The sequence below is a fragment of the Salarias fasciatus genome, chromosome 22 (assembly GCF_902148845.1).
Source record: "Salarias fasciatus chromosome 22, fSalaFa1.1, whole genome shotgun sequence".
NCBI lineage: Eukaryota > Metazoa > Chordata > Actinopteri > Blenniiformes > Blenniidae > Salarias > Salarias fasciatus.
The window spans coordinates 21,425,867-21,438,417 of NC_043765.1; the positions used below are offsets into that span (position 1 = coordinate 21,425,867).

The following is a 12,551-nucleotide window of genomic DNA, read 5'->3' on the forward strand; positions in this document are numbered from 1 at the left end:
TGTGGCGTCGGTGTGAGTCTCTCCAACTGAAACTGGCGGCTGATTCTATAATGAAGGAGCCTGATAGTCGCCCTGTCCTTGAATAGATGCAATAAGAGGTAATGTTTGATTTGATTTAAAAGATTCAGAGAGCTTCATCCTCTCTACTTTTACCATACAGACCAAGAACAAGGCAATGAAAGCTCCTTCTGCTTTTTTTTAAATTTCTAAATAGGAGAAAAAGTAAAATACATTTTAATATAATTATTTTGAAAACTCAATCATATTGCTGTTGATAAGTTTAATAAAGGAATGAAGGCCAAGTCTCATCCCATTGACTCAAGAAGTGGCTCAAAACAAGGGTGAAGAAAGGTTTTAGAATTTTCCTAATCGTTACGTTTCGGTCTCCACAGAAGTGAGATTGAATTCCTCAGTAGTCAGTGTTCACATCAAAAAATATTCAAAGCGAAAAAGGAAAATGAAGCAATCAGAATACAAGAAATCTGGGTTTGCTTTTGAAACACCGCTGCCCCCGACAGAAACCCCCACAGTGCAGAAAATACAAACTCCAAGAAAAACCCCTGTAATAAAGAGACAATATCTCCAGAGAGCTCATAGTCCAGAGAAAATGATGAAAAAGCTGCAGCAAGGCCCATCAGAAAGCCATAAACACAGTAGTCCCCCATGACTTCCTGATTGTTCCTCCATAGTCCCCAATAATCCACTTTGCGGTGGAGAGTGTGTACATCGATCAGGAGGACGAATGATATCAGGCGTCCGGCGAGGGCCCGCTTTTAGCTCTCTGGCTTTTAGTTTTCAAACTTTGAGCCGTCATGAATAGCTCCATGTTTAATACTTCTCTGACCTCTTTCACGGTGTTTTTTTCTTTTTTGGAGTTTACTCGCACTAGAAGAAGCTGAAGGTGAAGGACAAAGTATAAAAGCATGTGTAGCAAAGTAAAAGAAAAACTCGTCACACATACAAAAAAAGAAAAAAAAAACAGATGAAGGCTGGAATGAAATAAATTGAAATTGGTTCAGTTTTGAATCAAATATGTTGATAAAAAAAAAAAATAAGAATTTAGAATAAAGAACTAGGTGAAAGGCACACATCAAGCAAAACTGCTAAACAATATCCAAAAAAGAAAATACTCAGTTTATCCAAGAAGAGAAAGAGCACTGTTATTTTGAACAACAAATCTTTAAAGCAAAGCATCAACATCATTTTTTCACCCAGATCTGGATTGTATTCATGTTTAACCAACGTCAAGCCGCTCATATCAAAACAGAATAAAATAGTTTCTGGTCAGACGGTTTGGTTGAAGCTCACCCTTCATAAATTCCAGAAACCCACTGAAACGACTCTCCCGTTTAGCCTCGTCTTCAGAGACAGTTGTTAAGAGGACTCCAGGTATAAAAGTGCTATTGACTTAGTTTAAGTGTTTGTATTTGTATCCTGCGCTGCAGCACGCTCCCCTCACATGATATAAATGACTATTGTCACTAACAACAGCGCTAACGATATTTGCCTTGTAAATCAAAGTCCGGCGACAGTTCAAACACAGATGCTAGATTCTTGTGCGTTTGTTGCATGAGGCATGACTAATAGTGCAATAGGTTTTATGGGTCATGGCTAATGATGCGTTTGGTGGTTCACGGGCTGTGATTGATGAAGCAATGAATGTTCTGTGGACCACGTTTAATGATGCCACGGTAACTGATGAAGCGCTGGATGTGAGACGGCTTCTAATGTATTTTTAAAGGGAGGTGGCTGTGTTGCGCCGTGTGTGCTGCCTGTGTGTCACACACGTGTGCGGCCATGCTTAATGGTGTGTCATTTCACGTAGGGTGTGCATTTGTAAAGTTCCAGAGCAACGCAGAGGCCCAGGCTGCCATTAACACCCTGCACGGGAGCCGTACTTTACCTGTAAGTTTACACACACACACATGCACACACACTGTTTCACGCTGCAAGCACACACATGGTTACACAGAAATTCAAATAAAACACACACACACACACACACACGCACACACACACTCAGATGCTCCATATACAGTAATTCAGACACTCAACGAGGTGACTCAGCTGGTAGTCACCACTTCTCTCTGCTGACCCCGCCCACACACACACACACACACACACACACACACACACACACACACACACACACACACACACACACATGCCCATTCTCTGTAATTTCATGGTTTCATACCTGCCGAAAAAAGATATAATGACTAATTTCTAATTTGATTTTATTAGAGGATTGCAGCGCTCCTGCCTTGTTTGATTATAAACTGATTTGATATTCAGCTAATTTGGAAGTGCAGACGGACACAAATGCAGCAAAGCTGATCATGCTAACAGAGCAAATTATAGGCTGTCATGTCTTCATTGTCCACGCTCATTAAACATTCACAGTGCTGGAGAGAAAAGTAAGTGAATCCATGCATTTAATAATTGATCAACCTTCTTTGGCTGCAATAACCTCAAAAAATGGTAACTGTGGATCAAACCTGCGCAGCGTTCAGGGCTGGATTTTGAATCACTCTGCCTCAGAGAGCTGAGTCACTATGTGCCCTTAAGAGATCATTACACTTTTATTGAGTTAAAGTCTGGGCTGTGACCGGGGTCACTACAAAAAGTGGATTTTCTTTGTTTGAAGTTGATCTGCAGTGGATTTACCTTGAAGTTTAGTGTTGTTACAGCGCTGTATCGCCGGGTTTTTACTGAGCTTCACCTGTCACCCTGACATGATCATGGGAAACTGGCTGCAAAGCAAACCCTCGTCGTCCTTCCCCTTCAAGTTAATGCTTTGCCTTATCGGTTCACACAACATTTGCGACAAAGCGTTGCAGACTTTCACGGCTCTTTAGCTGCACAGTTTTGTGTTCTTCCTGTGTTTTTTGGAGCGCGGCAGCTCGCTCGCTCCCTCCGATGCTCTGTGCCGTCATGCATCCCGATCCGAGTGTTGCAAAGTCATGAGCTGTGGATGTTAAACAGCGCCGACGACCGAGCTCTCTGAGTGCTCTGAGGTTCGTCTTAACCGGACGCCCACCTCTGCACGGAGCAGCCACGGCACTAAATCACCCGCTTCTAACTGCGGACTGATGAATATGGAAGGCTTTTCTTTTCTTTTCTTTTCTTTTTTTTTTTTAGATTACATTGTATTCCGCTCGAGCCCGATGCGAATCAGTAATTCTTGATTGTAAGATTTTTTTTTTTCCCCACAAACTCAAGAAGTCGGCTCAGCTTTAACCTACACCTCCAATCATTTCTCATTGTTTGAACTCCACGTTTGAGGACTCCGAGCTTTTCCTCCAGATTACAAAGTGAACATTCTGTTAGTATATCTTATTTTTGTTTAAGCATTAACATCCTTTTATACTTTATCTCAATCTTTTTTTTTAAAAAACTGAGATGATCCGATATAACCAGACAAGAACACGACGCTGTGATTAGCCGGTCCGCCTCCGAAAGCCCCGTGCGTCATGTCGTGACCTGACTTCATCTCGGATCTTTTTTTGGATGCCGAGACTGGTGTTGATGTGAAAAGCCTCGGACAGACGGAGTCATGAATCTCCGCGTCTCCTCTGCAGGGCGCCTCGTCCAGCCTGGTGGTGAAGTTCGCCGATTCCGAGAAGGAGCGAGGACTGAGGCGGATGCAGCAGGTGGCCTCTCAGCTGGGGGTCATCAGTCCCATGACCCTGCACCTCGGGGCCTACAACGCCTACACGCAGGCCGTGAGGACCAAACACACACACACACACACACACACACCCATAAGGACACACAACCCTGACCCGATCCTCACAGCAGCCTCGGTTCTAAAACCACATGTTTTATGTAGCAGTAGCAGCAGGGAGGTTAGAACAGTGGAAACGTGTGAGGGAGGTGACTGATTTGAATCCCTGAAGTGGAGAGAAATAAACCCTCAGCTTCTCTCCAGATGCCGCACTGCGTAGCTGAGGTTAACTATTAACAGGGAGGAGTCATTACATCAGGATTATTTTCCCAAAGGGGGTCAAAAAAACTTAACCTCAAAACTTGACCTAACTTTCTGTGGCTTACGGGGACAAAACATTAAATTCCGACAGACTTACTGTAATCCCGGCTGTGAGGCGAGGCCGGGCAGACCGGGGCGGCTTTTGTCGGTGCAGCGCATTTCAGCAACAATTCAAAGTGCTTTTTGGAAAACAAACATGTAAAAGAAAAGCAACAGAAAGGTGAATTAAACATGAAAAGATTAAAGCAAACCAAAAAAAAAAAAAAAAAACAGGCAAAGGAGAAAAACATCAAATCAATTAAATAAGAAAAAAAACATTAAAGCGTTAAAAAGACACAGTGCAACATGAAATACATTTTTGACTGAAAGGAGCTGCAAACAGAGAGGTGCTTCTGAGGGCCTCAAACAGTCAGGGCTTCGCTGACAATCTTAATATTTCGAATTTTCTATTTCAACTGTAACCCTAATCTTAAAACGTAGAGATAAGTTAAGTTTGTTTCTGTTTAGTTTGTTTCCCTGCCAGCCCGCAGCCTTGTGTGCCTGTTGGGAGGATAAATAGATTGGGATTGTGCTTGACCCTTACAGATTTTGTCTAATGAGATACATCCTGTGTAACTTTATCCAGCTGAGCGCATACTTATTGGCTGCAAAGTGCATTTACATGACAACTGGCAAATTGGTCCTGTGAGCCATCGGCGGTGCGGGAGAGAATCGACGGCACCGAGACGGCTTGATGTTTCCTTCGAGTAAACATCAGCCCGCTGAGGCAACAAACTGGCGACGACAAAATGTATTTATTTGTTTCTGAGTGTTTACACCCCCAAAAAAAAACAACACAATTAGCTCTCAGTCACTGAGATGTGTCTCATGTGCTTTATAGAAATGCTACATTTTATTCGTAAAAATTGCAAATTAAAGCAAAGCGCCGCTTTCGTCGTGGTTAATTGACCGTTCGCAGCAAACGGCTCCAGATTTGCCTCACTGACAGTTGTTCAATTTGTGATGCTTAAAGGAGTTTGACAGCGTTTTTACCCGACAGATGTGTAGATTTTTTTTTTGCAATGCCGTGTATTCTAGTTGAGATTTATGAAAACTGAACAAAAGAACACGCTCGCAAACCAGACACGGAGCGTACAGCGTGACGTAAAGCCTCGTGGATCGGCCATAATTGCCGATTACGGCCATCGTGAAGCGGCTGCTCTGTTTTGCAAAAAAAAAAAAATGGAGGCGGTCGTTAAGGACAGCTGTGTCATGTTGCAGTGCTCAGACGTCCTCTTTGAATTTAGAACCATCACAGCTGCATTAAATTAGACTTTTATGGCCGTATCTCACCGTTAATAATGAAAATTTGAACCGAGCGTCACCAGAAACCCCCGAACTGAACGTGTGATGCTTGTGAGACTTTTCAGTGTGTTAAAAAAAAAAAAAAAAAAGTTTGTTTTTTCGGGTCTCTGCACTTTTCAAGCATGAGATTATGCTCTGGGGATGCACACTGAGGAGCTGTAGACATCAAACATCTCCCCTCCACCTCATCGTCTGTTTCTCTTCCCCCACCCCCCCCCCCCCCCCCCCCCTCCCACCCCCACCCCAGTTGATGCAGCAGCAGGCCTTGGTGGCGCAGTCGGCCTACCTCTCTCCCGTTGCCACGGTGGCGGCCGTTCAGATGCAGCAGCTCGCCGCCCTCAACCCCAGCAGCATCATTGCCACACCGATTGCATCCATCACCCCGTCCTCAGGTAATGAGAGGCAGAGATGTCTGGCCCGGGCCGGCCTTGATTAGATTTCTGCTTGAAATATGAGGATGGATACACAAAGAGAGGCGCACCCAAGAGGACAAAATTACTAACATCTATTTTATTGTATACTTTTTTTTTTTTGCTTTTTTTCGGGCTTTTATGATGCATGACATGAACTATGTTACCTTCTCAAGTGGAAAAAAAAGCAAGAAGAGGTAGTAGAGTAGCAGCGAAACTTAAAACTCTGATAAATCAATCTCTCTCTTTTTTTCTTTTTTACTAGATATACCTTACATCTGAATCCAAGCTACACCGAAGCACACCACAAACTAAATTTTAAATTATTTTAAATTTGTTTATTGTAATCCTTTATTACCAGAATAACCCAAAAGTGTGCATTCATTTTATTTATGTAGTTTTTTGTGTGTCCTTGTAGCCTTATTATATCAAAGCTGATGGTGCAGAGAGCTGGAGCCGATCCCAGATCACTATGGAGAAAAGTACACAAGGACACATTGCAGGTTTATTACAGGGAAAACACAGAGAGGACAACTGAGGACAATTCACAATTATTCCAACAAGCAATTTTATTTATTTATTTATTTATTTATTTCTAAAACTGTGATCCTGGACCCCACGGCGCTGCAGTGTAAAACAGGCTCACCTCACAGTGAGAATACCCCTGGTTTGAGCCCCTCTGCTTTCTGGGTTTTCTCCATGTTCTCTGCTTTCCTCCCACAGTCCAAAAAAATACATTTCAGGTTCTTTGAGATACTGAAATTGCTTGTAGGTACCTTGATGTACCTCATATATATCTTGGATTAGCTCTAGAATCCTGTTTGATATAAATTATAGTAGAGGAATGGGAACTTAAATCACCAGGAGACTGAAGAGACTTTCTTTTCCTCCAAATTATCCGCAGGTACCAGCACTCCACCCTCCATCGCAGCCACACCTGTTCCTGCTCTGCCTCCGCCCATCGCGGTGAACAGCTACCCCTCCGTGCCAGCTCCACCCAACGGCCAGTCAGCCACAGAGACCCTGTACACCAACGGGGTTCACGCCTATCAAGGTACCGGCATCCTAATGAAATCGCGGCCGTGCGTCGCCGTCATGCAATATCCCTCCACAGAGTCGCAGGCTTCCTGCTTTCATACGCAACAGAGAGGGCCTAATTGAGAGGAAATGAAATGTAACCAAAGCACTAAATGTTATCTGGAGCATGATGATGTGCCCCAAATAGCATTTAGGATTCTTCTCTCATGCTTTAAGCGGCTGGTAACCATGTGTCTGCTGTGTCACAGCTCAGAGTCCCGTCCTGGACCCCCTGCAGCAGGCCTACACAGGCATGCAGCACTATACAGGTGAGCCTTGGAGATCTGGAGTATCAGTGTTCACTGTCTTTGCCCATGCCAGAGATGCGATAAACTGTGAATTTTTATCGACAGTTTAAAAATAAAGTGGATTAAGGTGTGCTATTGCTGTCAGCGTTTTATGGAGAAATGAAAATATCAGAAACTCACATTTATTTCAAATGTGAAGCCAAACAGACCGTGAACCGTTTCACTTTCAGTTCTTAGGAATAAATTCTCTGCTGTGCAGCTGCAATGTAAAACATTTTATTTGACATAATAAAAACCCGGTTACACTACCTTTGCACTCCTCCAACTACTCATTACTGCGTGTGTAAAGTATAAATTTGCATCTGAAGTCGAGATATGCTCACACATTTCAGACCGTAAATAACCTTTAAAACCATAGAGCGAGTCACTCATTACAAATTATATGCAGAACATCTCAGCAGATCTTTGCGTGGGGGTGCAACCCTGTCAGTTATTGTTTCCAGTTCAGAAACAAAATGAGATTAATCAGCAGTCCTCTGCCTGCCCGCCTCACTCTGCTCACCTGTTCCTCCTCCTCCTCCTCCTCCTCCTCCTCCTCTTCATCAGCCACCTACCCTGCTGCCTACGGCCTGGTGGGACAGCCGTTCCCCCACCAGCCCACGCTGGTGGCTCAGCAGCCGCAGCAGCCTCAGCAGCTGCAGCAGCGAGAAGGTAAACTCTCACCGCCGCGCACAAATGTGGAATAATCACTGCCGCGCTGCAGTTTACACATATTTAATATCACAGACTTCAAAAGCACACTTTGACTTGTCTTCTATTTTCAGCCAGTCAGATCATAGTTTCAGCTTCTGCAAACAATTTGTTTGATGTTGTTCCCATCATGTCATTGTTTGCATTTTTTTTTTCTAAAATAAGAAAGTATTAGTATGTATTAGGACAACAGTTCAGTAATACATCTTTTTTTTTTCAAGTGTTTCGTCGTTTCTAAACCCCTCTCTTCTCTTGGTGTTTTGTCGCCGGCCGTCTGTGTGGGCAGGTCCCGAGGGCTGTAACATCTTCATCTACCACCTGCCGCAGGAGTTCACCGACTCCGAGATCCTGCAGATGTTCCTGCCCTTCGGGAACGTCATTTCCGCAAAGGTCTTTGTTGACCGTGCCACCAACCAGAGCAAATGCTTTGGTGAGTCAATAACCATGAAGTCAGGGAATTTCTTTTTCCTCTCTCTTTCATTTTTTTGGCCACATTTTGAATATTGTGCCATATTATTGCCATTTCCCTCCTCTCAGGGTTTGTGAGCTTCGACAACCCATCCAGCGCCCAGACTGCCATCCAGGCCATGAACGGCTTCCAGATCGGCATGAAGAGACTGAAGGTGCAGCTGAAGAGGCCCAAGGACGCCAACCGGCCTTACTGAGGGAGGTGAGTGACGGCTTATCGACGTGTCTGAGGAGATGGGCAGGGCCTGGGAGGGGGATTGACTGACAGCTGGAAATTTGTGCAAGAGTTAAGGAGACAGAGTGAATGTAATTGAGGGCTGAGTATGTAAATTGATACCTCTCATGTGGAACTGAAAAAGTCAATAAGCCTACAGTAGATTAACTTTAATGAGGTGGAACCACTAAAAATGCCATCAATTTTAAATACATTACAAGGATCAGAAGATAGCTTTGTTGTGTAACAGTGGTTCCTCCGCTATTCTGTTCAGGATGCAGGAAGACGTCAGGATGAGAAGTGGCTCTTTGCTCCGTTCAAATGTTCTGTCTTAACGTCTAACCAGTGTTCTGTCGCAGGGTTGAAAGCCCCGGCTACTGTCCGTCATTAATTTTTTGTTTTTATTTTTTTGTTTTATTTATTGTTTTTGTGCTGTGCCATATGCCATTTTTCCTGAAAAAAAACGTCACACCACTCTCAAGACTGTCCCGTCCATACATAAATCGTGGAGACGTGCGTCGCTATGGCGCAACCGCTAAAACCTCCCCCCTTCCTTCTCACAGCGTTGTAAGTTAATTGGCCTGTGTTGGTTGCTGTGGCGATATTGCCTGTGATGGTTGCCATTAGCAGTTTTTATTTTGGGCCGTTGCCTTGATTCACCATGCTCTACTGCATGGCGGGTTACTGTGGCGACCATGAACTGTGTTTGGTGCGTTGTGAGTTTCCTCTTTATCATTTCGTCCTGGTTTAATCCTGCAAACACTGATCAATAATTGTCACTTTACCTCAGCATCTGTAAGTAACTGATTATCATGACATGGTGATTTTTCTTTCTTTCTTTCTTTTTTTAAAGATTCAATACTCAAAAATAAATGACATTTTTGTCCATCAAAATATGGATATATATAAAACTGATTTTTTTTTTCTTTAAAACTTTTTCGGTTTTGATTAGTTTCCCTTTTTTGTTGTCTGTCATGATTATCATTCTTACACATTCCCTCTGTTTAGTTGGTTGGTGTGGTAGTTTTTCGGTGAGTGCGGGGTTTTTGTTTGGTTGTAACTCAATTCCAAGTGACTTTGTGCCTGAAGTTTGTTTGGTTTCTTGTGAGACTGGAGATGTCCTGAACGTCCCCCCCTGCTGTACTGTATATACACCGACCGGCCATAACATCATGTCCACTGGCAGCTGAAGTGAATTTCTTCCATTACGTCTTTATTGGGGGGCCCCTGCGGGTGGGATTTATCAGACGGCGCATGAACATTTTGTCCTCAAATTGTTAGAAGCAGAAAAAAATGGGGACTCTTAAGTGAATTTGACAAAAGGACCAAATTGTGATGAATAGAGGACTGGGTCAGAGCTGCGGCTCTTGTGAGTGTACCTGCAAGAAAAAAGGCGGTGAACTTGTGACGGGATCATGGCGGCCAAGGTTTGTCAATCTGTTGAGAGAGTGACGTCTGGCCCAAACGGTCCGAGAGCTTCAGGCCTGGACCACAGAGCAGTGGAAGGAGGTGACCTGGTCTAATGAGTCACATTGGGGTGGGGGTGGGGAGCTGGGAGAGGCAGTGTGATCCTTTGCACAATATTCTGCTTGGGAAATCTGTCATGAAAATACTATTTCCTGAAAGGAGTCGGAATTAAGGAGGCCTCACTTTTCAACATCCCAGACTTAAAGGATCTACAGCAAACCAGTGGAGAGGCAGATATTCTCGCAGTTTGGGGCTTCGGCAGTACTGGGAAAGCGGTCGTAATGTTATTGCCGATCGGTGTATGGTCGACAACTCTGTATCTGTGTGTGAATGACTGTCCGCGTGTTTGGTGGTGCGGTGTCGCAGAGGTGCGTACATTTGTATTTGTACGATTGTTTGGTGTTGGGTTGATGTGACAACATGTTAGTGTGGTGAGACAGTGTGTCTCTGTGCGTGTGTGTGTGTGTGCGTGGCGTGTGTGTGTGTGTGTGTGTGTGTGTGTGTGTGTGTGTGTGTGTGTGTGTGTGTGTGTGTTGTACGAACTGAGACTCTAACCTGACTCAAGAAGGTTTTGGGTAAAGCTGTTTGGTTCCTGTGACTCGTGCTGCTGGCTGAGGAACTGCATTCCTCTGTAGGAATTCTGGGACTCCAAAGTCATCAGAAATGATGCTCGTAAATATTCATAATGCTTAATAATATAAAGCTTAACCTTTAATTTCCGATAGTAAACAGCGAGGAATCCATCACGCGCCGAACACGCAGGGTATCTGCGGGTTGTTAATACGTGTGAAATAAGCAAGTAATCATGCCTTAAAAGTGTGAAATTATTTCTAATGAAATTAAGTAATTTACTTTTCATATAAATAGATATTTAAATCGGTGTGTTATCCTGAAAACACACATCAGCTAGCTTTCAGTAGGTACAGTTACACTACTGCAAATCACACTTAGCCATGATAAAACATTTCCATTTGCTTTTTGCACCCCTCGACTTACAGTCTTCCTCATTTCTTTCCTTTTGAATAGGTTTAAATTTTCATGTAGTTTGTTTCAACCCTGTAGCAAAATGATGTCTCAACACAGCAGGGTTTTTTTTTTTTTTACTTTTTTAACAGCTGCTTGTTCAATATTGCAAAATATATAAAAGTCAACAGCTTCATGTGATACATAATGTTTCTGAAATGGATAAAACTGGTACAAAAAGAACTTCTCAGAAGCCTCATCCATCCAGTACTAGCAGTATTATACTGTTTGCATCCCAAATTCGCCAAATCTGAAATATAACTTCCCTGTGCGACTGCAGGTCGGTGGATAACACGTTTTTGAAAATCAGCTGAACAGATGTGAATTTACCTCCGACTGCGTTCTAAAATTCGGAGCGTCGATCCCCCACCAGAATTCCTACTGTGCATGTTCTGAATTAATTTGCCTGGAAAAAAAAAAAAAAAGAGAGAGATGACAAACTATTTTCTAAGGACGTGCATACACTTGCAGCAGTATGACTGTCACTTTTACAGTGTGCATGGACACTAGTTGATTACTGAGACTTCCCTCGAGGCATCAGTACAAGCAGTGTGCATTGCAGACACCACTTCACCTCCAAAGTCTTCATTTATGCGCTTAAATGTTTGAAATCTCTCTTAAAATACTGTGTTTTTTCTGTCTCTCTCTCTTTCTCTCTCTTTTTCCATTTCCTTCTTTCCCTCCAGGAAAACCTAAGAGTTGAATCAAGAATACCACTTGGGATGTCCCAGCCTTTTTTGGTTGTTTGACCAACCGTATAGCACAGGAGCAACACTTCACAAAAAGCAGTAACCACATATGTATGCGCTTACAAGAACAACAACGACCGCAGCAATCTCAGCAAACGACAAACGCAAACGACTGAATCAGCCATTCTCAGAAGTGCTCCAGAGTTCCTTATCATTCCACAGCTGGATCCATTTATATTATGTACATACTCTATTGTTGGAAAACAAGATATACATGTTAAGAAAACGCATATCACTGATGTTATTCTACTGAACAGGGTTCTACTGTATAGTGTGATTTGTGGTCTATGGCGTCAACAGAGGGCCTGCCTAAGCAGTCGATGGCAAAAGAAAATACTATTCTGTATGATTACCATTGGTAATATTGTTATGTAGAGTTAGTTTTATTATTTATACAAAATGTAAAAAAAAAAAAAAAAAAAAAACATGGGGTGATTACACTGAAAGAGAAGTCCATTCCCTCTCTCTGTACATACCTTGGTTTGGAAAATGAAGGACTTAAAAACTTTGTGAGTCGAGATTCTCTGCTGCCACTACTTTTGAAAAATAAAGCGGAAGGAAGGGCTGGGAATTTTTCTATCTTGGTTTTTTACGTTTAATTTATTTGGTAATAAATTTGATGGTGGGGAAGATGTGACAATTTCTTTTTTATTTTAAGTGAATAAAAAACAAGAGGATTCCTGTGGTCTTCAAGACAATGGACACACTTATTATAGAGTTTTTAAATTACATAAATGTACCTATGGAAGTAAAAAAAAAACAAAACAAAAACATGTTTCTTTATTTATTCTCTACAATCGCTGTTTTAAAACA

The 12,551-nt window shown here is 42.8% G+C and overlaps 1 protein-coding gene across 4 annotated transcripts in view; it reads left to right on the plus strand.

Annotated features, from left to right (window-relative positions):
• Positions 1 to 12,407, plus strand: part of celf3a (cugbp, Elav-like family member 3a) — a 32,325-nt gene extending 19,918 nt beyond the window's left edge. For 3 of the 4 annotated variants that reach the window (XM_030119991.1, XM_030119993.1, XM_030119992.1), the window contains 9 exons: positions 1,826 to 1,905; positions 3,582 to 3,725; positions 5,580 to 5,724; positions 6,647 to 6,796; positions 7,029 to 7,088; positions 7,674 to 7,778; positions 8,104 to 8,247; positions 8,355 to 8,487; positions 11,676 to 12,407. In XM_030119991.1, coding sequence (XP_029975851.1) covers positions 1,826 to 1,905; positions 3,582 to 3,725; positions 5,580 to 5,724; positions 6,647 to 6,796; positions 7,029 to 7,088; positions 7,674 to 7,778; positions 8,104 to 8,247; positions 8,355 to 8,482 — 956 coding nt within the window. In that variant the 3' untranslated portion in view covers positions 8,483 to 8,487; positions 11,676 to 12,407. Of the gene's footprint in view, positions 1 to 1,825; positions 1,906 to 3,581; positions 3,726 to 5,579; positions 5,725 to 6,646; positions 6,797 to 7,028; positions 7,089 to 7,673; positions 7,779 to 8,103; positions 8,248 to 8,354; positions 8,488 to 8,981; positions 9,067 to 11,675 lie in introns of all 4 variants that reach the window. The other variant, XR_003933880.1, reaches the window with a different exon arrangement.
• The last annotated feature ends 144 nt before the right edge of the window (positions 12,408 to 12,551 follow it).